The sequence below is a fragment of the Silene latifolia genome, chromosome 7 (genome assembly GCF_048544455.1).
Source record: "Silene latifolia isolate original U9 population chromosome 7, ASM4854445v1, whole genome shotgun sequence".
Taxonomy (NCBI): Eukaryota; Viridiplantae; Streptophyta; class Magnoliopsida; order Caryophyllales; family Caryophyllaceae; genus Silene; species Silene latifolia.
The window spans coordinates 7,969,962-7,994,652 of NC_133532.1; the positions used below are offsets into that span (position 1 = coordinate 7,969,962).

General features: G+C 37.3%; 3 protein-coding genes across 4 annotated transcripts; 2 read left to right on the forward strand and 1 right to left on the reverse strand.

Annotated features, from left to right (window-relative positions):
- The first annotated feature begins 253 nt into the window (after window positions 1-253).
- On the forward strand, window positions 254-6,102 carry LOC141591582 (kelch repeat-containing protein At3g27220-like). Its single transcript, XM_074411962.1, has 7 exons — window positions 254-585; window positions 2,865-3,053; window positions 3,904-4,133; window positions 4,355-4,525; window positions 4,624-4,729; window positions 5,027-5,233; window positions 5,671-6,102. Exons 1-7 carry the CDS (start codon window positions 352-354, stop codon window positions 5,833-5,835), a joined length of 1,302 nt encoding a protein of 433 aa, XP_074268063.1. The 5' UTR covers window positions 254-351; the 3' UTR covers window positions 5,836-6,102.
- A 766-nt stretch (window positions 6,103-6,868) lies between these two features.
- Window positions 6,869-11,965, reverse strand: LOC141591583 (uncharacterized). Of its 2 annotated transcripts, none has more exons than XM_074411963.1 (9): window positions 11,546-11,965; window positions 10,144-10,338; window positions 9,945-10,047; window positions 9,470-9,549; window positions 9,309-9,386; window positions 8,854-8,945; window positions 7,636-7,747; window positions 7,359-7,484; window positions 6,869-7,259 (listed from the first exon to the last, which is right to left on the reverse strand). In XM_074411963.1, exons 1-9 carry the CDS (start codon window positions 11,840-11,842, stop codon window positions 7,143-7,145), a joined length of 1,200 nt encoding a protein of 399 aa, XP_074268064.1. In that variant the 5' UTR covers window positions 11,843-11,965; the 3' UTR covers window positions 6,869-7,142. The 2 variants fall into 2 exon arrangements, with proteins under 2 accessions (XP_074268064.1, XP_074268065.1); XM_074411964.1 differs by having other exon boundaries at window positions 10,144-10,404; window positions 11,546-11,892.
- Window positions 11,966-16,394: 4,429 nt separating this feature from the next.
- LOC141591584 (RNA-binding KH domain-containing protein RCF3) lies at window positions 16,395-23,398 on the forward strand. The gene is made up of 7 exons (XM_074411965.1): window positions 16,395-17,270; window positions 19,667-20,035; window positions 20,517-20,768; window positions 21,210-21,560; window positions 21,666-21,745; window positions 22,140-22,242; window positions 22,795-23,398. Exons 1-7 carry the CDS (start codon window positions 16,545-16,547, stop codon window positions 22,933-22,935), a joined length of 2,022 nt encoding a protein of 673 aa, XP_074268066.1. The 5' UTR covers window positions 16,395-16,544; the 3' UTR covers window positions 22,936-23,398.
- Window positions 23,399-24,691: the final 1,293 nt, after the last annotated feature.

Below are 24,691 nucleotides of genomic sequence, written 5' to 3' on the forward strand. Positions count from 1 at the left end.
TCTATTGAGCATTCATGTCCAACTCTTACGAGATGGTTTGAAAGCCGATAGTTTCAACTCACCTCTATCCTTCAAAAGGATGAGATAGGTTAATCCTACCTTAGAGTATCAATCTACTTTTATTACCTTATGAAATCGAAAAGGGGGTGGAGAAGCAGAACTATGGGAAACAAATTAAAAACCGGATCAAGGTAGCCGCGGAATTACCGACAAATCAAAAAGAAAAAATACCCCTGGAAATCAACCGTTGTTCCTGTGTGCCGCGCTTTTTATTTATGTAATCTGCTTCTTCGTCCCTCCCCTAATTTTATTCATACCAATTTCCGAACTCAATCAATCAATTAATCGGCGATGAGATTAGGTCGTCAAAATTACAATCCTCAAAAGCATACGCCACCATCAATTAAGCTAATACTCACAATTTCCTTACTCGCATTCGTCGCCGCCGCCGTCATCGCCGATATCTTCTGGACGACGTCGTCTACAACTACCACCGCTTTACGATACGTCGCCGCTACTTTTCCTACTGTTAATCCAACTCCTCGTCTCGGCATTCCTTTCGCTTATCCTACTTCCGATACTCAGGTCTCACTCCTACTTCTCTTAATTCTAATTTATTTTATTAAATTTTGATTTTATTGTTGTTTGATGATTTCGCGGTGTTCTGCTCTACAATCGTTGTTTATTTGTCTGCGAATTGATCATTTTGTAGTGGTGAAGTTAGCTTGTTATGCTGGAAATCTGTTGTCTTCTGCTATATTACTCCGATACGGTGTTGGAGTGTCGGATACGGTTATTTTTCGTGAAGTTTTCAATTTTTTATTCTAAAATGAGGTGTTGTAGCAATCTTGTTACTCCCTCCGTCCCGTTCAATTGTTGTCCTTTGGTTTTGGCACAAAGACCAAAGAAAGAGGAGAAGGCTAATAACTAAATGACAAGTGAAACAAATTGAATGAGAATTATCAAATTACACATCAAATTCATTCTTAAAATAGAAAGGACAAGAAATGACTAAGACATCCAAAAATGGAAAAGGACAATAAATGACCGGGACAGAGGGAGTAGTTGTTAGCTTGTACTCCGTACTTGCAGTAGCTATTAATGAGATCTTGGCACTTTAAGTAGCGTAGTGCTATTAGTAGGGTGTGTAATGTGATGGTTATGTTTTGTTGGATAGATCTTAGCACTTAAGTAGCGTAGTACTATACTACTATTGATGGGTTGAGATTTGTAATCCTCAGGGATTAAGGGTGTGTTTGGATTAAGAGATCTGGAGGGAAAGGAAAGGGAGGGAGTGTAGGGGATTTCAAATCCCTTGTTTGGTAGCAAGTAAGGTTGGAGGGAAATGGAGGGCCCTCCTCAAAGGCAAATCAAAATCTCTCCACAATAGGCAAGATTTGGAAGGAAATTGTATCCAAACACTCACACCCCATTTCCCCTTCTCTTCCCTTTCCTCCCTTTCTCTTCCCTCCTGCCTCCTCCCCTCCCTTTCCCTCCACTTTTGCTATCCAAACACACCCTAAGGGTGTGTTTGGATAGCAAAAGTGAAGGGAAAGAGAGGGGAGGGAAGAGAAAGGGATGGAAGGGAAGGGGAGGGAGAATGGAGGAGGTTATTTTCTCTCCAAATCTTGCCTTTGTTGGAGAGGAAATAATTTGGCTTGGAGGGGGGAAGTGGAGGGATTCATTTTCCCTCCCCTCAAAATCCCTCCACCTCCATTTTGCTAACCAAACAAAGTATTTATCATCCCTTCCTTTTCCTCCCCTCTCTTTCCCTCCAAATCCTCCTATCCAAACAGACCCTAAGAGTTGAGTCTTGGAGTGTGAAGAAAATGGTTGTTTGAAAGTTCTAGTGATTTTTCTCACGTTTGCCTAGGGCTGATTCCGAGTGGAGTCTATGCGGGTGAAGTTTCTTTTGTAGCAATCTTTATGATTGCTCTGGCTATTAGATGAAAAATTACTCTTTTTTTCACTCTTCCTCCCAAAGTGATTGGTGTCTTCAAGTAGGGTTCATTTGTAAGTAAACTGAACTGACCTCAAATGGCTATCATAACTAAAATTAACGGTACCATCCCATTGGAATCTTTCTAGTTTGATCTTCTTGGTTTTGGGTAATTAGTAATTTTCAATGTTTTCGTACAAGAGGAGTAAAGTAACCAGTCACTCCAGAACAAATTCAAATAATGTGTTTAAGCAACTTTTTTGTATTTAAGATTCTTTAGTATACAACCTCTACAAAAACATTCAACATCCTTATGCTCTCTTATTCAGTTCATGTTTGCCCTCTTTCTTAACATAGAGGGAAAGCAAGACTTCATACCATGTTTTTGTTTCCGCTTCTCCTTCATCAAAAGGAATTCAGTGACATAAATTCATTTTCTAAGGCGTGGGATGGTAAAATCTTTCTCCTCGTACAAGATCACCTTAAAGTCTCTGAGTCATCATATTGAGCCTGTTGAAGCCTAACCTGTCTTGATTTTCAAGGGACTTGAGACATTTAAGATTTATCATAGTCCATGTGATGTTGTCCTTCCGAGCTTGCTTAGATACAATTGTAGGAAGGAAAGGGGGGGGAAGGGGATGGAGAGTAAGGAGAGGGTGGGAGAGAGGGAAATGGATTGGATGAGTTTTCCCTCCAAATCTTTCATATGTTGGGGAGATTTTAATATGCCTTGGAGGACAAAAAATGGATCCCTCCAAGGCTATTTGCTAACAAGACAAGGGAAATTGTTTCCCTGCCCTTTCTTTCCCTCCAAACCCCTTCATCCAAACACGCCCTCTAGGACTATGAATGTACTGATAATGGGTTAGTTTTAATCTAAGGCAAAGATTGATCTTGCTATATGTGGTTGATTTGATCATTGCAGGTAAAGGGTAAAAGTCCTAAAAAATATGATGCTCAAGGGAGAGTGCTTTCTGCGACATTTGCTGACTTGCCAGCACCAAAACTACAGTGGGAAAAGATGCCAACAGCTCCTGTGCCACGTTTAGATGGGGCTGCTATACAAATAAAAGATATTTTCTATGTTTTTGCTGGATATGGTACCATCGATTATGTGAGTCTTTGTTCTATTGCTACTTTCATTCCATTTACTGTAACACCTTGTCATAATTTTATTCTGCATACGCATTTTAGTATATTTCCTACTGGTGTTTGTTGAGAGATTACCATTTTGTTCTCATCATATTCATATACTCTTTGTTGCAACAAATTTATAATAACTAAGCGGCCCTTGGACATTGCTTATGTTTTCAATTCTTCAGAAAACCTTTCATACAAGCTTTTCGATGATAATACATTTGTGAATTGTACAGTTTGCAAGTAGGTACTAAGACCTACGTTGCACATTAGATTTACTAGGTGCTTAATACATTAGACTCCATTAATCCATTTGTAGTTGACACTTCATTTTGTCAAAGTTCAAGTTGCAACTTTCGTAGCAGCTATGGCCCATGAATCATAATAGTACCTTCTTATTTATGAGTACTCCTCATAGCCAAATTTGTAAAACTTTACCTTAAAGTAAGGTCGCGACACCAAAATGTGACCATCAATATAAGAAAGGACCTGAAGATCACGACAACTAATGTTATCGTATTTTATGGTGATATCTGCGTTGTATTGCGGCATAAGGTCACGGTTTCGTCATGTTTAGAAGCTCCTTTCTCTTTATAACAGAAGAATTGGATCCCGAAAAAGCAAAAAAGATGCTGATATAATATGGGGTCTCCTCCCCCTGTGGGATCCATAAGGGTTGTATCAATGTTTCGTTGACACCGCGGTCGAAAACAAGATTTGATACTATGGTGGAGAGTGGCCACATGAATTACACACTAGACATATCTCTCTAGTTTTTTTTTTCTATGGTTGATAATCATCCTTACTTCTTTATTCATTTTTTACAGGTTCATTCTCATGTCGATATTTATAATTTTACAGACAACTCCTGGGTAGGAAAGTTTGATATGCCAAAGAAGATGGCTCATTCTCATTTAGGGATGGCAACAGATGGGAGATATATTTATATAGTCAATGGTCAATATGGTCCGCAATGCAGAGGACCAACTGCTCATACATTTGTGTTGGACACTGAAACTAAGCAGTGGAATGAGCTGCCACCGTTGCCAGTCCCCAGGTAGGCTTTGCAATGAGATATCAGGACTAGTTTTTTTTCTATGGTGTATGTACTTCGAGCGATATTGGCATCGCTTTGTTGAATACCATTGGAATATAACGTTATATAACCTTTTGAGATATGCAGACATCTCAACTTTTTTCTAATTAAATTATTCCTGAATAAATCCTGTATTATAGATTTTGTTTAGTGTAATAAGCTGTACCCGTGATTTAATTCAGGTACGCACCAGCTACCCAGCTTTGGAGAGGAAGGCTCCATGTCATGGGAGGCAGTGGGGTAAATCGATATACGCCCGAACTAGACCATTGGAGCCTGGCAGTGAAAGATGGCAAACCATTGGAAAAGGTGTGGCGATCTGAAGTCCCTATTCCCCGTGGTGGACCTCACAGGTTTGGTTTCTGTTCTTTAGTTATTATCGCATTATCAAATCAACCTATTCCTCTACTTCTCTATACTTCTTAGTTTTCATTCTTACCCTTTCTGTCAGGGCCTGTGTTGTCGCTGATGACAAGCTATTGGTTATTGGCGGCCAGGAGGGCGACTTCATGGCCAAACCCGGGTCACCAATCTTTAAGTGCTCGCGAAGGCATGAGGTGAGTTGATAATGCCTAATGCTTAGATAGAAACTAGTCGAATTCTTAGTTCTCATTCCTACGAGTACTTTCAAGCATAGTCATGTTGAGGATGTTTGCAAATAATATACTCAACTACTCTGTACTTAAGTGTACTCATCATTAGTAAATTTCATAAATGACGGTACAAGTTTGCCATCAAAATAATCAGGGTAGTAATTATTTACTTGGACATATAGGACTAAATACTTAGATCAAATGCGAAAGATGGGTTCTGAACTTCTGAATTCTGATGATGTATAATTTCTACCTTCATAGGTTGTATATGCGGATGTCTATATGCTGGATGGGGATATGAAGTGGAAGAACCTGCCGCCCATGCCAAAGCCTGATTCTCATATAGAGTTTGCTTGGGCTTTAGTAAATAATTCAATCGTTGTTGTTGGAGGCACGACTGACAAACATCCTGTCACCAAAAAGATGATCCTGAATAGAGAGATCTTTCGGTTTGATCTAGACACACAGGTAATTGATACTGCTATTTCTCGGGTTTTCTTGCATAAATAATCTTCTTGTTCTATAACTCGGTTTCAAATGGAGCTCTTAAGATTAAGGCTTGGTGAGCCAGTAGCCTAGTCAGTTCGAGTCATCTTAGTTGCTTTTTGAACACAAGGCACAAGCAGCATTTCCCATTGCTATTTTGTTATCCCCTTTCCTTTACTCCAGTATAATCTAAAGAAGAGCATTGTTGCATAATATTTCATTATGAAGATAACTTCGCACATATTTGTCTGCAAGCAGTCCACCGTGTTTGCATGAGGCGTTCCTTATCTGAACATGCTCTCAAGGCCTCGCCGCCTCAATGCTCCTCGCCCTTAAAAATTATGTTCTATAGCATTGCCAAAAGATGAGATCAATATCATTTTGCTCATATTATTGTTTCATGTCTTGGCTTGTTTCAGAAATGGTCGGTGATCGGTAAACTTCCCTATCGGGTCAAAACAACATTAGTTGGATATTGGAATGGTTGGTTGTACTTCACATCAGGTCAGCGCGACAAAGGGCCGGATGATCCGGCTCCAAGGAAGGTTATTGGGGAAATGTGGAGAACCAAACTGAGCTTCTAGTGTAATTTAATTTCGGGAAATTATTTTTTTTTTAGATAGGCACACGATTATGAGGAAAAAAACTCATTGTACAACTTGCAAAACATTGCTGGATAGAAAATTAGAAACCATAGGAGATAGGAGTTTCAGTTTAAAGGTATTTTACTATTTTGTATTCAATTCTTTGTAATGCCTTCTATCCAGCTTTAATCTGAGCATATCTACTTGTAATATGGCCAAGTCGGCTCACGAGTTAATTTATTTATATTTAGATTTCATTTTTAGAAGTACGGGTACTCGCGAAACTCTTTGAGCTTTCTTTTTTATTCTTTTAAACCATCTCTGCATTTTTCAACAGCAGTTTTACATTTGATGGTCCTTTTTTTTCCGCTGTAAGCGAAAGCATTCGAGCCTCGAGGCAGTGGGTGCAGCTGATACTTTATTATTCTAATCTGAATATCTAATGAATGCAATTGTGCACAGATGTGATTTTCACCTAAAGAGAACCAGTTCCAATTTCATTTTGTAAGTTTATCATAGAACGAGTTCATATTTTAGTTTGCAAGTATTATTATACTTCATCCTTTCGGACAGTTCACAGTACTCGTTTTGGAAAAGTGCAGAGAGAGCGGAACAAAGATAAGCGACTATTACATACTGTGAAAAATACTCCTTCTGTCCCGGTCAATTGTTGTCATTTAGTTTTGGCACAAAGACCAAGGAAATGGGAAATGACCAATTACTAAATGACAAGTGGAACAAATTGAGTATGAATGATCAAATTGCTCATTAAGTTCATTCTTAAAATAGAAAGGACAACAAATGACCGAGACACCCAAAAATGGAAAAAGATAACAAATGACCGGGACGGAGGGAGTATACACCAAAATCAACATCTTCTGACCACCAGAATTAAGCAGGGACCTAAATTTGAGATGGAGCTCGAAACTCATTTGCTGGACTATTAATCTAGCTCAAACCAGATTTACGCCTAACCCGCTGTCGCATATCACAAATCAAGATGTCCATGAGGTTCAGACTGTCTACAAGAAACTAATATATGATTTTTATCACAAATCAAGATGTCCATGAGGGGCCAAAGTTTGTCTACAAAACTAGTTTATGATCTAAACCTATTTTGTACTATAAATAAAAGTTACATAAAACCGAGTATAGCAGAACTCAAGAGAGCATGAGCTACTCTCAACTCTCAAGTCTCTCACAGAATTAAGTTTACACATATGTGTCGGATGCGACAGTACAAATTCACCCGAAAACTTTATTACTAGTGACGCTAGGCGGTCATTCTAGCCACAACACCACAGCAATCACTTATGCACGTTGTATGGCCGACCATTGCTTATTAGCTGTTGTAGGGCAGCCTTGGCTTCTTCCAGAGTTTCGACAACACGCCCTTCTTCAAATGATATCCTTTGTATGTTGAACTGCAAAATTCACACATAAAACTCTTTTTAAGTACACCGAGATAAAAGAGTCAAGGCGAGAATAACAAGGATAGTAAAGTTGAAAAAAAAAAAATTTACCTGTGCACCCTGACGGACTCGTACATCCGTTCCACGACTATCAATTGAAATGAGAGCAGCATCATCCACCTCGATTTCAGTGGATAACAGCTCTCTCAGGGGCTTTGAGAAGATGGCATTGAGTTCCTGAGTGATTGCGTAAGTAAAATGAATTTGTATGTCAGGAAACTTTTTTCGGTAAAGTTAGAACAATGTTGAAATCCCTGTTTTTTTTTTTTCTAGTTTTCTTGCACTTTTAGATCACAAGGCTAGAAAGAAACAAATGAGTAAATTTTACCTTTAAATATTGTTCGCCTCCCTCAAGAGCAATCTTATCCGGGCTTAGGGTCTCAAATTCCTTGACGTCAACCCAGGCAACTGTTCCAAAGCCCCCGATGAAATAGATATCACTGTGGTTACATCATTCAGATCAGAACGCATCAGCCACCAAAGTTTACTATGCATAGCTCATGAGCTGTGAGTTTAAAATTAAGTCCACAAAATGAAAACAAAAGTATAGGCAATCCGAGATAAGATAGCCTAAGTACCAGCGTGTAAAGTTATAATTGCTGCAAAGGAACAATATCGTAATTAAGAAGCGTTCGCTTTTGCTCTCGTAAAATTGAACTAATTTCACTTTAATGCCCTAAGTTTCAATAACTCCACATTGACGACCTTTAAGTTTGAGTTATTTCTCATTTTGGTGATTTAGAAGTTATCTTATAACCAAAATTTTATCCAAATACTTTTTCTGTTCCGATCATTTATTTACCTTTGATTAAAATACCCCTTACAAAGCAGACAATAACAGGGACGGAGTAATTGATTTTTCAAACATTTAAAGTAGCCTTGCAAAATTCTGGGAAAATCACCTTATATTTACTTTAATATTGATGTTCGCACTCCATTTTGTTGGAAAAATGATTATTAACTGAGACGAAAGTTGACTATGTCACTAAGATCATTCAAACTACAGGGCGCTGAAGTGAAAAAGCATTCAAACCATAAGCCACCCAAGTAAAATCAGTGAAACCACACGGCTCCAGAGTTTTTTGTTTTCAAACTAAATGTCATATACCAAGACATGTCAATCTGTCTATTGTCTTTAGTTATACTATGTGTCGTGCCGTATAAGAATATGCAACAAAACGTTATATATGCATATCATAATTGTTCACCCTAAGCGCTCAATTCAAAAGAACCAAGGAATTATTATGGCTAGCATTGTTTAAGCTGAATTAACACTGACAAGTACTTTTGGTTAGTATCAAATAAAGCACCAGCCACTAAAGTCGATTATCTTGACCAAGCAATTCATGTTCCAAACATGATTTTTTAAAGAGTAACACTTTCCGACGGTGTAAATGCGTAATCGCTCTTCATAGCGATGGTTCCTAGTCATTATTGATGCTCCCCTACTCCAAATTACTTCACAACTAAAGTGTTGTTGCAAAGTAAATCTTCGGAGATAAGTGGTACACGCTAACTACGCAAAAGCTACACGGAAAAAAAGTACCTGATATTCTGCATCCTAAAGTAGTAGAAGTTTCCCCACTGTTGAGAAGGCCCTTGTTGATGTTTTCTCATGTATTGCTTATGAGCCCATTCCTGAACGTAAAGATTACAGCAATAGTTATATTGCCTATATAGAATCACAAAAGACGAAAATTCTTAATTACAGTGGACAGGCCCAACTGAATGGTGTGAATATGGAATAGGAACAAGGATAGAAATAAGATGATCGATCGACATTTCATTCTTGTACCAACAAAGCTGTTAGCAAATTTAACAGGTCAAACTGACCAAATGACAACTAAATTAGTCAAAGGGGAAATGATGTAAATGAGGAGAGTAATGCTGTTGTCCAGTTTCCAGACAGACCCAAAAGCTCACTTTAACTTCTGTAAGAAGCCCAACAATACTTTCTTTAACTTTACAGTGAGCAATCATTGAAAATTTGAAATACATTACCTGTTGGTCTTCTGGAAGCGGGTAGACATCACCGAAAATCGTGACTCTTGCATTCGATAGGCCACTCCATCCAGGTATCTATTAATCCTAACAGTCAATTAAAAAACAAAATGGAAAACTTATATCAAACATGTAAAGTGACAAACGAACAAAGGACAAACCTGTACAACAAGTGTACAGCGTGGATCAGCCAACAAATTTCTTGTATGGATAGCCAATGGAGAGAAGGAGAAAATAGGATCTGCATTTGCATAAAAGAAGCGTCATATAACTTCTGCTCAGAACATGGATAGTGATGTCTTGCTTTTTTTTCCTTCCTCAATTTCTTTGTTCGGTTTAGGGTTTTCCAAACATCAAATGTACCAGACATTCAAAGTCAAAATGACTAGGAAAACAAAAAGTTCACATATCCTTTAACTGGCCGCAACAAAACTCAGATAAAAGCAAAAACAAGGTAGGTCAATCACGCGGCAGATCATCTTGAAATCCATTTACTGGTATTCGGCTGATGGAAATTTTTAGTAGGCCCAGGATAGTTGCAATGAACATTTAATAAGCTCCATAATGCAGTCCCAAATTTCTTTGGAGAGGAACCAAAAAACAAAACAAACGAGATATTAACACACTGTGACTTACGTCCCATAGAATCAGGGGCAAAATCCACCAGTGAGCCAAATGGATATCCTTGCCTTCGGTGGTGCATACGGGACATGACGGTGCACAAATGGGCAAACCGGGCCTAAAATTATCAGTCACCAGGAAATAAACCTGATTAGTTAATGTCTTATTATTAGGGTATTATCAAGTTTCATAAATAAAATGACCCATCATTCACCTGTTCCATTAAATTACGAACAGCCAGTGCCGGCCTTGGCAAGCCATGAGCAGAAGTTGCACTCTGAACTCCACCCGAGATTGGTGTCCTGAACAGTCCAGCCCTGGTTCCTCCACCAGATCCTGATGTTGGAATAATTACCTTTGAAGTATCCCCGGGAGTTCTCAAAGGTATTTGATTTTGATTTGAACTAGCCTTCATCATGTGAAAGAAGCCATCATAACAAAGCCGAAGCAGCCATTTGATATATCCGTTCACATACTACATAAGAAAAGCAAAGGTTCTACAGACTTCTACTTCTCATTGGGCATACCAACAGCAACACGGCAAAGATAGACAACATTATTACACGAGCACATCAAGGGTTCCCGCATGGGATAGGGGAGGTTGGAGGTAAGCAACTTTATCTCTAGTTAAAACAAACTGGCTATTCCCGGATGGCCTATTACCAACTTCCAGATGTTTTACCAAAAATGAAAACTGGGTCCAGAATTGCATAAAATGACCACAACGTTGCAATAAAAAGAAGGGCAACCAGTTTAAAGAGTCATTTTGCTTTTCTCCATGATGATCAAAAGTTCAAAATCGATCAGTTATGGTCTTCGATCCATTGAAAATGGAAATTAAATTACATAATGGACTCCAATATGTTACTCCATCAACTCCCTTAAAAAATTCCAAACAAATACCCTTCCCTCACAATCACATCACAGCTACCAAAGTACAGATGTTAATCATGAACATCAGACCATATAATGCTACATCATCCCAACTACCAGTACTTTTCAAGTTTTAACCATAAACTACCCCTAATGATTAGGAGTTCCCCAACACCCGAAAGAACAAAACTTTTGTGCATTTTGCCCCATTTTTGTCCTAACAAATTTTAAAATTTGTAACTTTATGTACTAGTAATATCTTCAAACTATTCCATGGGACAGCATAAACCAAAATTTTCTGGGTCCAACACAGTAAACACATAAAAACTACTTCCTCCGTCTTAATTATCTGTTTACTTTAAGATTCTTTGTGAGCGGTTCTTTAATCAAAGATAAACAAATGATCAGGATCATATGGAAGACTCATTCATATATCAGAAATCATACAGGACTAATTGATTAAACACAAACTACTCCAAATAAATAAAGTTCCCACATACAACATCACACTTAGTCTCCCTTAAGACGGACATATTCCGGTAAAACGGGTCAAGTACTACTACATATCCGGATGAGACAAGAATTTTGCCATTTCCCAAGTATTCTCCTTTTTATCATCTTTTTATTTGACCCGTTACCCGTCTTAAACAAGAATTTGTGTAACAACATTACCTCAGTGCGTCAATGACTCTCGCAAATTGCGAGATAATTAAAAAACAGAAATAAATGAGATAAATGACTACCTCAACAAGAGAAAGAATATCTTCAGAGAATAAACCACGACCATTATCAGACCCAAGATTATCCATTTTCTCATCATCACCAGAAACATTCTTTGAAACAGCAAAAACCCTCGACGACGACCCAGAAATCCCAACTCTTTCAGAACACCATTTAATCGAAGAAAGATTCAAACTTTGATCAAATTTCAATGACCCAATTCGATTACTCGAAACTTTATTAAAAAATTGAGGAATTTGAGCAACTTGGTACAGATTTCCATCAGGGTTTTTTAAGATACATGTAGAATTTGACACCATGGTTAAAGGTTTAGATTTTATACACTGATTAAAAAAGATAGAAGAAAGATTAAGTGAAAAGAGGGATTTTTCTGATTTTTTTTGGTGTACAAGATGGGAAAAAGGAAGAGTATTTATTCTTTGTGATTACTAGTTGTTGTATGGCGCGCTACGCGCGCCATACCCCAAGATATTTATACCAACGTAGTTTGATTTCTTGAGCGTAGCGAGGTCATCAAAGTCACTATAAGAAGTACGTGCATTTGAGACCATTTTTTCTTTGCAATCATCTCTATAAAGGGTTTAAATACAATCTTGGGTCAGAATCATTATCAAAATTTCATTCGGATAATACAATATTACCAACATTTCATTCGGGTAATACAAGATAGATCTCTGTCTATAAAAGATGGATCCGCATTCATTAATGTTGTACCCTGAGGTTCTTTTTTTGAGCGATGTAATTGGAGTAAAAACAAAAGAAATCCCTAGATTTTTACCATGGTAGGGAAAAACTTAGCCTTCAATATCAACAACTATAGGTGAACATGCACATGTCCCATTACAATCCGACATATTGATAACTATGTCATTCCTTGCTTAGTGATTTTACTTGAGTCAAACTATTTCTCAAGCAAGGATGGTCTAGTGACACAATAAGGATGCGTTTATTATATTAAAATAAGAAAAGGATTGAATATATTAAGTCACCAACAAATTTGTCAAATGTGACTACACATCATAAATCGACGTATTTTTTGTACACTATTGTTAACAAAAACAGTTCTAGGACTACTCGTCTCAACTGAAATTATCTTGTTCTCTAACCCAAACAATGGTTGCATTCACTGAGCATCTACGTAATGCTCGAGTTTTGTTTTGCCTCTTTGATACTACTTGTTTTGTACTTGCTATTGTAGTCGTGTATTTCTCGAGGTATTATTCTCCAATGTATTATGACTTTTCTCAAGATATCCTGCATAAAACTTCAAGGATTTTCGAATCAAAAGACATATCCTTACTAATAAGATGATGTACTTGCTCTAATAACAACAACGAAATAAGAGACTATCTTGTAGCAAAACAGAAAAACAACTAACATGTTCCCTCTCAAACCCTTGTTGCTTGAGATCATACAGATTGAAAGAAACTGCATAATCAAAATATGTAGTTTCATTATAAGTTACATAAGGCATATAATAAGTATTGCTCTACTTAGCTAACCCAAACAAGAACGCCCTTACAAGTTTCATGTATGTTCTCGCACATAATTTAACTGTTCTGCCCTTAACTATGTTACTTCACTTTATACTTTGGCTGCGTGTTACGTATTCGATAACTGTTCTGCCCTTAACTATATTACTCCAACATATGCTCATCAAGCACATGAAAAAGCCGATCATTGGAACCGCTAAATTCTCAACCAAGGCCCTCAATCACTCACTAAACCACGTCTTAATTTATAAAAAAAACAGCACTTAGCAAACCTACGACACACACTAATAAATGGAATTGCACACATCTCTCATAGAACGACATTTTTTTCACAAACATCTACTAACATAATTGCACAAACAAAGTAAATCTCAAACAGGTTTAGCCAGAATTGAAAAAAAAGTATCCAAGTGAAGCCAAGTATGCAAAAAAACAAAAATATCCAAGTGGCTAAGGATGCAAAGAAGTGTATACCTCTGGCACTTAAAATCTCTAGTCACTGTATATCTACCAATGCCTGCAAAATGGAAACCAAAATTAGCACTATGCACCATGGTCGAACTCGAAAAAAGAATCCACAACAATTTAGAGCATAAAGCGAAAAAAATGTGACAGTTAGAGCACCCACAGAGACAACGTGTATGCAGTAGAGAAGAAAACTGTTGGAGAGGAACCCAACAATGATTTCTGCACTTTGGTAGCAGCTATATATATAGTCACAGAAAGTTAACAAGACCTTACAGAGTACTGTTGCATTAAAGTACAGTGACCTCACTAACATTACTATCACAAGTATGGATCTTTATTCACCAGAATCTACTATAATGTTCTAAGCTTGACCCACTGCTTTCCACCCCCAAAGAATGTCATGCCTCACTCACATAGTTAACCAACTTAGTAGGAGCTAACCATAATGTCTCACTCAATTACATTTCTTCGATGATTATAAAAAAATTACAACTAATATCATCGTCCACACAAGAATATACTAATACCATTGTCCAAACAAGAATAACACTAACACCACTAATATACTAATACCATTGTCCAAACAAGAATAACACTAACACACTACTGGTCTTGTAATCGGAACAAAGCAAGAACCCATCTTTGGAGTACCCAGACAACAAAGCAGTCCAAGATGAAAGATTTTGTTCCGGCGTTCGTCAAACACTTTGCGATTTTGCGTGCACTACCCATGTCGCCAATTTTCTCACAGAATACGAACATTTTGGTAATTTAAATCCAGGTTTGAATGCAATTAAACAACTTCGTTGAACACGTAGATAATAATAACCCACCGTTTTTTTTACTTGTCACACCAATAATACTCACAAATTCAAAGTGCCCAGATGTTTTATCGCAATAAAAACAATACTACCTTTCAAGAAGAGTAAATATAACAGCATTCAAATCAAATAGTTCATTTATCAGAAAACCATAAAAAGACGATTCAAAAATATTAAGGATTTAAGGACATACTTGCATAGTTGCATTCGAAAGAGATTTAGCAATCAATCAAGTCTTCTCCAAATTTCGATCATCTGCAATCAAACAATCAACACAAAACAACAATCAAACAGTCAACATGAAAGTGTGATTTACGGATCCATAGAAGAAGACTGAGTGGAGAGACGGTATGAAATTGAAAACAGAAAAGGATGCAAAAAAGGAAGGGGGAGAAATAAAGGAAGGTAAGGATAGAAAGGTATGGTGCTACTGTTCATAACGAATAGTGTTCTCCCTTAGGCACAGTGTAATACTACTACCAAAACAACCTCACTTTTTTCTTCTTTGAGACTCAAGTCTATGAGAGTATAAATAAGCTGATGTGATTTGTGTCGACTTTAAAATCAACGATACATCTTGCCATATGATATTTAATTATTTATGAATGAATAAAATTGGGGAAATATTGGATAATGAAATTGAATTAATTGTGAAGAAGGTGAAGAAATGAAATTAAAATTAAGACATATAATTACCCGGTATTTGAGATATTCGAGACAGTAACCAATTGTTAAAAGGACCTGAAAATATATGATAAAAGGGTTTTAATTGAAGGATTCCATACCCAATTTAATAAGATTAACCTCTAACAAATTAAACAAAACCCAACATCAAACAATCAAACCACAAAATTCAATACTTGGTCAAGATCAAACAACAACCCCATAAATTAAATTAACAAATATTGATGGTAAAAAAAATACCTTTCAATTACCGCCATTGATTTCCTTTGTGACATTTAGGTTTTCCTCTTAACTTTTTTTCTAGAAAGAGCCTAAAGAGGTAAAAGAAAGGAGAGAAAGGAAAGCAAGGTTTGTGGTAGGAAGAGTTCAGAGAAAGAAAAGCCGTAGGAAGCCATCGGTCTTAGAAGATAGATTGGGCCAGTTACTTGCATCCAAAGTAGCCCAACCTGATAGTATGAGCCCGCGCGCAAAGGTCCAGTAAAGGGGACGCAAAATGTTACTATTCATTATGAATAGTAACATGCCTTACTCACATTTTAGTAAGGTGTGTAGATGATTATGATAATCTGGAATTTCAAAAAAGGTGGCCGAGAGAATGAATGAATAGTGATTTGGAAGTGAAGAAGTAAAGACTGAAGAGGCCCAGATTTTGGTTGGTTTGGTGTGCACTGTGCAGGGGAAACGGGTAGGGCTGCTGTCATTTGATGATAGCTGGATACTGGATAGTGGATAGGTTTGTTCGTTTCGGATTGAGTTGTTTTTTAGTGGGTTATTTATTTATTGTTGATTAATCTGTGAAGAGAAGAGCTGAACTGAACTGAACTGAAATGAGCTGAAATTAAATCCAAAAGAACAGGACCTAATTTTATGTTTGAGCCGATTTGGGGTGGTTAATTCGGTGAATATTTGGGCTATGTTTCTAAAAGTTAATTGGGTTCGAGTTAAATCGAGTTGTTTTGGTTGTTTCAACTTTGGTTGATTTCGGATGTATATCTTGGTCCAGGTGGGGTTTTGATTGCTTGAGCTAGTTTTGGCCGGTTGTGGTCGTATTTGTTGGACGTATTCACAGAGCTTATCAAAGTAGAATGTAAGAATTCAACTACAATTATCACCAGTATTCCGAATTAATGTTAGAATCCCGAATAATAATTGTTAGCAACTTTGATTGACAATTAATTTCATCATCACTCTTTTATACAAAAGTTTGTACTATTTGTCATTATGATTTACACATTTCTATCCTTTCGCTATCTCCCACACTTTCGTCCCTAATTTAACCGACAATTTCTTCCGACTTCCACAAAACACCTTACAAAATTCCCGCGACAAATCAACTGTAATACATAAGATTATCATGAAACCGTCTCGACCAGTCGACTCCCACCCCAAATAAATTTCTATAATGAGTTATGAGCACTTGACTACACGTCATATTCCCAATTTCTCAAACACTTCACTCTCTATCAGTCTACTCTTCAACGAAGAGGGTTTTGACTTTTACAAAGTCAAACCCCCAATTCAATAACTCATCATCAATGGATTCCCCATACTCCCACCACCGTCACCACCACCACCGTCACAACCACCACCATCATCAACCACCGCCGCAACCACCACCACCATCATCATCCGGTGAACTCCAATTCAGACTCCTATGCCCATCCTCAAAAGCCGGCGGACTCATCGGAAAAGGCGGTTGCGTAATCCGCCACCTCCGCGAAGATACCGGTGCTCGCATTCGTGTTATTGACGATTCTCATTGCGACGAACGTATCATTCTTATCTCCGCCCCTAACCCTAACCCTAACCCTAACCCTAACCCTAACCCTAACCCTAAAGCTAAACCTAGTTCTGGAAATACTGAGTTAGATAGAGAATTGAATTACGGTGATGGGAATTTCACTGTGGCGCAAGGGGCGTTGGTGAAGGTGTTTGAGAGGATAGTGAAGGTGGATGAGGAGAGAAATGAGTTTAATAATAATAATAAGGTGAGTGACGGTGGCGGTGGCGGTGGCGGTGGCGGTGGCGGTACGAGTAATAGTAATAGTAATGGTGATAGTAATGGAGGAGGAGGTGAAGGGAATTATAGTAAGGATAATGTAGTTTGTAGGATGTTGATAGGGAGTAATCAAATTGGGGCATTGTTAGCAAGAGGTGGTAAGGTTTTGGATAAAATTAGTCTTGACAGTTGTGCTCAAATTCGGGTTTTTGGTAGGGATGTTCTTCCTGCTTGCGCTTTACCCGGAGATGACCTCCTTCAGGTATATTGCGTTAGCTCGTCGCTTTGTTTTCTTTGAGTTATTTGTGATTTTGTTGGTTAGTTTTAGTAATGTTACTGCATTGGCACCTCTAGGAGTCTGCATAGCGGGAATTACACTATGTTGTGTGGCTGAATAAGTTATAACTAGTCTTAGGTTAGCGCTTAAAATGGAGGTATCCCTGCCCTCGTGGTTCCTTTGACGCCAAAAAAGTATAATGACTAGTAAGCGTAAGGTTGTTTACGTGGGGATATCCGTGAATACCATGATAGTATGATACCCAGACCACTGGTATAATTTCACTATTAATGGTAACTAGGTTAAGGTTATGTACATTTTGACTTCTTGAGACCCGCATTAGCGGGATCTCAGTTGTTTATTGTTGTTCCACTTGGACTATTTTTTAGAAGATGTGGATGGGAGGGTGGATTTCTCTTAGAATGGTGTACATTTATAGGAGTATGCTTTCGTAGTTTCGTACATGGTTACCGAATTCGCTATAAATACGTCCTTACCAATTCGCGTTTCGCTCTTATAGAATGTGTGTTATATGTATTTTCAGTAAGCAACATGATAGAATTTGCTTTTAACAATTCGCGATTCGTAGGGCACCGAGCGAATTCAGTAACCATGGTTTCGTAGATCAGGACTTAGCTACGTCTCCGGGCAAGTTTTGTATATCAGGGTTGGAAGGAAATGTGATGAGTCTTCTGTTGTAAGATTTAGGCCTTTAGGGTGATGTAATTGTTGATAAAAAGGAAAAAAAATTGTCTTTTGATTGCGAAATTAAAGCTGATTTGGGCATTTAATGGCATTTGGTGGTGATCTTTCTTTACATATTTGTCAACTAATGGCAAATAGTTGCTGGAAGAGTATTGGTTAATTAAGTGAATTGGTTATTTAATGTTAAGATTAGTGGTTATCTGATTCCGAGTAAGGTTTTGGATAAGATTAGTCATGAGATTTGTGCTCAAATTCGGGTTTTTCGTAGGAATTGTCTTCCCGCTTGCGCTTTACCGGGGGATGAGCTCCTTCAGGTATACATATTGCATTAGCTTGTCGCTTTGTTTTTGGAGTAATTTGTGATCTTGTTTGGTTAATTTGGTAGTGTTGGCACATTGGAACCTTTAGGAGTTTGCGCAGTGGAAATTACTCTAGATTGTGTTGCTGAATAAGTAATAACTAGTCTTAGGTTAGCGGTAAAGATGGAGGTATCTCTGCCTTTGTGGTTTCTTTGACGCCAAAAAAGTTATAATGACTAGTAAGCGTAAGGTTGTCTACCTGGGGATATCCATGAATACCATGATACCCTGACCACTGGTATAATTTCAGTATTAGTGGTAACTAGGTTAAGGTTATGTACATTTTGACTTCTTGAGATCCGCATTAGCGGGATCTCAGTTGTTTATTGTTGCTCCATTTGGACTATTTTCTAGAAGATGTGGATGGGAGGGGTGGATATCTCCTAGAATGGTGTACATTTGTAGGAGTATGCTTTCGTATGTTAGGACTTCGCTACGTCCCCGGACAAGCTTTATATGTCAGGGTTGTAAGGAAATGTGACGAGTCTTCTTTGGTAAGATTTAGTGTGGTGTGATTCTAGATAGAAAGAAAAAAAAAGCTTGATTTTTGATTGTGAAATTAAATCTGATTTGGACATTTAATGGCATTTAGTGGTGATCTTTCTTTATATAGTTGTCTACTGATGGCAACGAGTTTCTCGAAGAGTATTGGTTAATTAAGTGAATTGGTTATGTGATGTTAAGATTAGTGGTTATCTGATTTCGGGTATAACCATCTAAGTATTGTTTGCCATCGGAGGGAGTGTTTGGAGAAGATTAGGAAAGGAGGTAAAGAATTATACCGTCATAAAAAGAGAGGAACTTGAAGTGACAATCAATACAACATTGTTGTACTTTATAAGGATGTTTGTTAAATGTGTTCTACAAGGCAAGATGGAATCCAGATCATTGGAAATGTGATAAGATAGTGAAGGCCCTTACCGAGGGAAAGGTTTGAGAACAAGATTGGATACTCGTGTACAGTTTTAAAGAAGACACTTTTGTTGCCTATGGGAGTCGTGCGAAGTGAGAACATCATAAATGGATGTTACTAAAAGGTAGCAGGAATCAATACCAGGGAGATTATGACTTATGAGGGAGTATGTAACGAATTCACACTATATAGGAATGTGGGTTTATGGAGTCTATAAACACTTTGTGACTTACTGTTTTTTTAGCAAAGGTCAGATAGAGGCTCTGTATTACTTTTTATGTGCCTTTGCGACTTCCTTTACGTCGCCTATGGGCCTTTGAGGCATTGAGTGGTTGTTGTTTTGTGGTTACTTTTCCCTAGCTTACTGCCACTTGACTGAGTGATTGCCTTTTCTTTCCATGCAGATAGCGGGCAATTTTCAAGCTGTAAAAAAAGCACTCTTGTTGATATCAAGTTTTCTTCATGAACACTCCATATCTGAACCATGCCAACCAGATTCATTTTCACACAGAGGTTCACATGCATCCGATCATCATTCCAGAGGTTTCTTGACATCTTCAGCTTCTGAAAACATTGCTCCTAACCATAGGATGATACCAGAGGAAGATGTCATGTTTAAATTGCTCTGCCCAGTGGAAAAAACTGGTAATTTGATAGGAAAAGGTGGCTTTGTTATACGGGGGATCGAAAGTGAAACTGGAGCATCCATCAAGATCAATGAATCTATTACGCCAGATTCAGATGAGCGAGTTGTTATCATATCAGCACGAGAGGCATGTGATTATGAATTATAATACTATTTTGCATGCTATATGTTGATTTTTCTTGGATATGTTTGGCTTTAATGCATTGATATAGATGCATTAAAGTGTGGATATTCTTGGAAAGTTCCCAGGCAATATCAAAGAAGAAATAGATGCAAGCTAAATGCTAGGGTTTTTTACATATCAATTTTATATTGCGGCATACATGAAGATTGTTTGATTTATTTAATGATTTGGGAATTGGGATTCATCGATGGTTTTGGTGAGAAAGAACAATTTTTTTTGTGTTAGTCTAGACATTACGTTTTCTAAAAGCAGAAATCATATTGCAGGAATATATCTGCAAAAGTAGGCGTCGGATAATCAAACTACTTTATGTGTTATTCTAAATCAATGGCATCTATTGAAATAATAATATTTTTCTATTATACGGACTTCCACTAATCAACACTGTTTTTCATACTCAGTTTCACTCTTTGAACATTTACAGAGTGTAGACTTAAAGCGATCACCTGCTCAGGATGCTGTCATGCGTGTGCATAATAGAATTGCCGAAATTGGATTTGAACCAGGTACTCCAGTTGTTGCTAGGCTCCTTGTGCCTAAACAACAAATAGGTTGTTTAATGGGTAAGGGAGGCTTCATCATCAATGAAATGAGAAGATTCACTGGTGCCGGTATAAAAATTTTTGGCAGGGACCAAGGGCCCAAGTTTAATACTTTCAAGGATGAACTGGTGCAGGTAAATATGCTGATGGTTTATAAAAGATTTAGTTTCATTATCTTGGGGTGGTCAAGGGCCTCAAGTCTGAGCACCTCGCCTTTTTTATAGCTTGGACGAGGGTTTTTTGGTGGCCTTTTTTTTCATAAAACCTAGTTACAATCAAATAGAGCGAAGCGGCTCATTAAAGTGGTTGCGCATTTTTCAATGTGTAGTAGTCATTTCATGCAATTGCCGATGGAAGGCTGTACCCCCCACCCTTCCTAGATCTCTGTCATACCACGGGAGGTGTTGCAGTAATGTTTTTGTCACAGTCTTCGAAATTCTACTTACATTATGGGTTGGTTCTTTTCATAAATTGCCTTTCGAATTAGAATGCATCCTTTGAAATGTCCTCCACTCTCCCCTCATACGGAGCTTGTAAAAGGATCTAAAAAGTATTCCCACACGCATATTCTACAGGTCATTGGCAACGTTCAGTCAGTACAGGATGCTTTATTTCAGATTACGAGTAGGATCCGAGAGATTTTATTTCCTCCAAGGCAACACCTTATCCAAGAGCTGCCGCCCCCATCAGTTCATCCTAGACATGATCAGCTTTCCCCTGGTCATTATCACTCGCCTGTTGGATTGAATCATGGGTATGAGTCTTTTAGACAAGGGCCAACTCATCCATCTCCACTTTCACAAGGTATAGAAAGAATTGGTGGAACTAATAGCGAACAAGACCGCTATCATTACAGTGGTGATAGAGCACCTATGCCTCCTTATGCCTCTGAACGACCACCTTCTCCCAACTCTTGGTATTCCCAGGTTGGTTACCTGCTCCTTCTAGTTTGAGGTTGAGTCAACATTTGTTTAAACTAAGCTACTTTTTTGTAAATAAGTTCTTATGCTTGGCTAATATTCGTTTTTCAGGCAGGCAACAATGGACACCCTGGCAGATTTTCAGATGCTGAGCCGGGGATTTCTGGGGTAACTACAAGTAATAGCCAAAGGTAATTGCTATGTTTCTAGCTCTAATTAAGCGTACTGTCGTGAGAAGAATAGGAACATCCATATGTCAACCATTTCTTTAGTTTGACGTTGCTTTAATGATTCGACGAGTCCCTATTATCGTGTTTTGTATTGTGAGCGAGTAAAGAAAAATGGTTCACTAAATTGGTGCACATTTTGTTTGTTTATTGTGAAGTGTCCTTCAATGCAATTCACTACGCAATTTCCACTATGAGTCGTCTTTTGCTATATTCATTTTACTATCCTATATTATGCATGATAGGAAGCTAGCAATATCAATGAAAGTGTAGAATTCGATGATTCTGTATCTTTCTTTTCAAATGTTGGTCAATTCCTCTTGTATTTATTTTTCCTTATTTTTGTCTGATGATACAGTGCTCAGATGCAGACGGCGACAACTGTGGAAATTGTAGTTCCAAATATATTGCTACCTCATGTTTATGGCGAAAACAGAATAAACCTTAGTCATTTAACACATGTGAGTTCTTAGTTGAATCCCAGTACATATAAGTTATGTTACTTTGACTCTTCACTTACGGGATTACACCTTTGTTTGGAATATTGGTATAGAATCCGACAATCCGTACCCAAGCCTTACCAATCAAAGACTTCTTGAAGAGCGAAAGAGGGATGTCTGTGTATAAAAGTAGAGAGTGTTTATGAAGCATTTAATAGGACATTAAAAATAAATTTAAGCCTAATTTCTCAAACATCAGTCTATTTCACTTAAAAAAAAAAATCTCGATATCCCAAATTTATATATATTTATTTTGATTTTTTAAGTAGACGTGTTTCAGAGCCCATACATCATTTTAGGATTTGAGTTCCGTGTCTGAAAACTTGAGTTATGTAAAGTCAGACACTTGGATATGTGCTTGTGTCTACCACTCTACCATAAGTTTTCAGATCCGATGAACATAATTCGGTAGTCCTTGCTCTAATGGGACTATTGGAGTAATAGTCACCAGACTTTACTATTTTCGTTATAAATCTGTAACCTGTTGGCCTTTGTGTTTTTTTTTGGATCCAGTTATCTGGAGCAAATGTAGTTGTTCATGATCCAAAGCCTGGGGAGAGCGAGGGCCGAGTAGTATTATCAGGAACTCCGGCTCAGTTGCACACTGGTCAATGCCTTGTTCAAGCCTTCATTTTCTGCGGCCAGCCTTTTTGACGAAAACTGCAACTAACAACGGCTAGAAGGCAAGATGTACATTTATAGATATTGTCTATAGTTGTAAATTACTCCGGCTTTCCATCTAATTGTAAACCAAAGATCCATCCATGAGGTCACCTACATTTTTCATGGGTATATCTTTTGGCTTAAGCTTTTTTTTGTTACTTCCGAGATGAGATGTTGGATTTGGGGAAGCTTTCTTTGTTTGACGTGTTGTGGTATTAACTATCGAGCTTAGTAAACTCTTGACTCGTCCCAAAGAGCTTGATGGGGCACTTTTTATTGGGTGGTTTTAGGGATAGTATTGGTTGAAGTAGCTTAGGATGATCTTATAGTTATTTGTTGTTCATGGGAAAGCACATGGTCATGGATGTCTGGATAGTACTGTTTCTGAACAGATCTGTTGGGTCTTTGAGCTCGTTTAATTCAGGTTGTAAATATACGATCTGTTTTATTTTCAGATGTGCTCAACTGTTCTTTAGTTGGATTTTATTTCGAGATGACCAAAATATTTTTCATAATGAGCTATAAGAATCAAATGATATTTACTACATTATATTGGATTGTTGATGCTAAAAAAAAAAAAAAAAAAAAATGGTACTTCTTATGTAGTAGCTGAAGGTAAATGGCAAATTTTGTGATAATTGTCAAACTACTTGGATTTAAATGTTGTAGAAGTTATTGTGTGTTTGACCTAGTTTGTAAAAGTCTTTTTGGACTCAAATACTTTTTGGCCAAACACATGGTTTTCTAAAAGTTAAACAAAAATTCTCAAAAACTAAAAATCCATATTTTTGCCCATAAAAATAGAAGCAGCTATTTGTTGTTTCTGCTTTTGAAAAACACTTTTGAAAAATTAAACTTGAAAAACAAAAACTCATTTTTGAGAATTAAGGCCAAACATGCTCTAAATAGAAAAACACATACTTGTAGTCTACTATGTTATATGTTGATAATATTTTGTTTTTCTCTAAAAATATGAAGTCTCCGATGTCTTAAGATAACCGTAAAATGAAGAATAATTCGTCAATGATGAAAACAATTTTCCCTATCATACTTGAAGTTGGTAAAAGATTATATTTGAGTCTAATGATTCATCAACATTACCGACTGAACTTGATAGTAATAAACCCTAAACTGAACTTAAATGGTAATAAGCTTAGTTATCCGTTCAACATTGATAATTTATCAACAACGTGAAAGTAAAACGGATTAGATGCGAATTGCTATTCACTATTCTCTTTTATATCTTTTCTTCTACATTCTCCTCTAATAACCTGTTAAAATATAATATATTTCACCTTATTCACTTGTCATCCGACCCCACTTGATATATATTAACTTAATCGATTGTGAGAGGGTAAAGGGAAAATGTGGAAGAAAAGGTAGGAGGGAGAAGGTACATAGCATTCCTCAAATGAGATTTTAGGACTTATAAAATTGATTCATCAACATTACCGACTGAGATCTGATAGATATGATGGCTTCTTGAGTTAATATAATAATATTCGTTTTAATTAATCAGTTTTGAAAGAAGACAAATTCCAAAATTGTCAAAACAACCAGCCTTTTGTCTCCATCATTCATCTACTTTTAATTAAAATATTTTTTCACAAAAAATATAAAAAATAAATAAATAGTTAAGACAATTAATCGAAAATATCCCGATTTGAAAGAGACCTAACTTGTGTTTTGCAAAGTACAAACTTTGACATAAAGAACATGTACAACCACATAGTACAAAATACCATCC

What these genes read in the sequence shown, in the direction of transcription:
- LOC141591582 (XM_074411962.1), top strand. Translation starts at nt 352, where the DNA reads ATGAGATTAGGTCGTCAAAATTACAATCCTCAAAAGCATACGCCACCA. An exon ending in CCCCGTGGTGGACCTCACAG is followed by an intron (nt 4,526 to 4,623) that starts GTTTGGTTTCTG and finishes CCTTTCTGTCAG; the next exon opens with GGCCTGTGTTGTCGCTGATG. An exon ending in AGTGCTCGCGAAGGCATGAG is followed by an intron (nt 4,730 to 5,026) that starts GTGAGTTGATAA and finishes CTACCTTCATAG; the next exon opens with GTTGTATATGCGGATGTCTA.
- LOC141591583 (XM_074411964.1), bottom strand. Translation starts at nt 11,842, where the DNA reads ATGGTGTCAAATTCTACATGTATCTTAAAAAACCCTGATGGAAATCTG. An exon ending in ATATTCTTTCTCTTGTTGAG is followed by an intron (nt 10,405 to 11,545) that starts GTAGTCATTTAT and finishes TTTCTTATGTAG; the next exon opens with TATGTGAACGGATATATCAA. An exon ending in TGCCCCTGATTCTATGGGAC is followed by an intron (nt 9,550 to 9,944) that starts GTAAGTCACAGT and finishes ATGCAAATGCAG; the next exon opens with ATCCTATTTTCTCCTTCTCT.
- LOC141591584 (XM_074411965.1), top strand. Translation starts at nt 16,545, where the DNA reads ATGGATTCCCCATACTCCCACCACCGTCACCACCACCACCGTCACAAC. An exon ending in CCGGAGATGACCTCCTTCAG is followed by an intron (nt 17,271 to 19,666) that starts GTATATTGCGTT and finishes CTTTCCATGCAG; the next exon opens with ATAGCGGGCAATTTTCAAGC. An exon ending in ACTACAAGTAATAGCCAAAG is followed by an intron (nt 21,746 to 22,139) that starts GTAATTGCTATG and finishes CTGATGATACAG; the next exon opens with TGCTCAGATGCAGACGGCGA.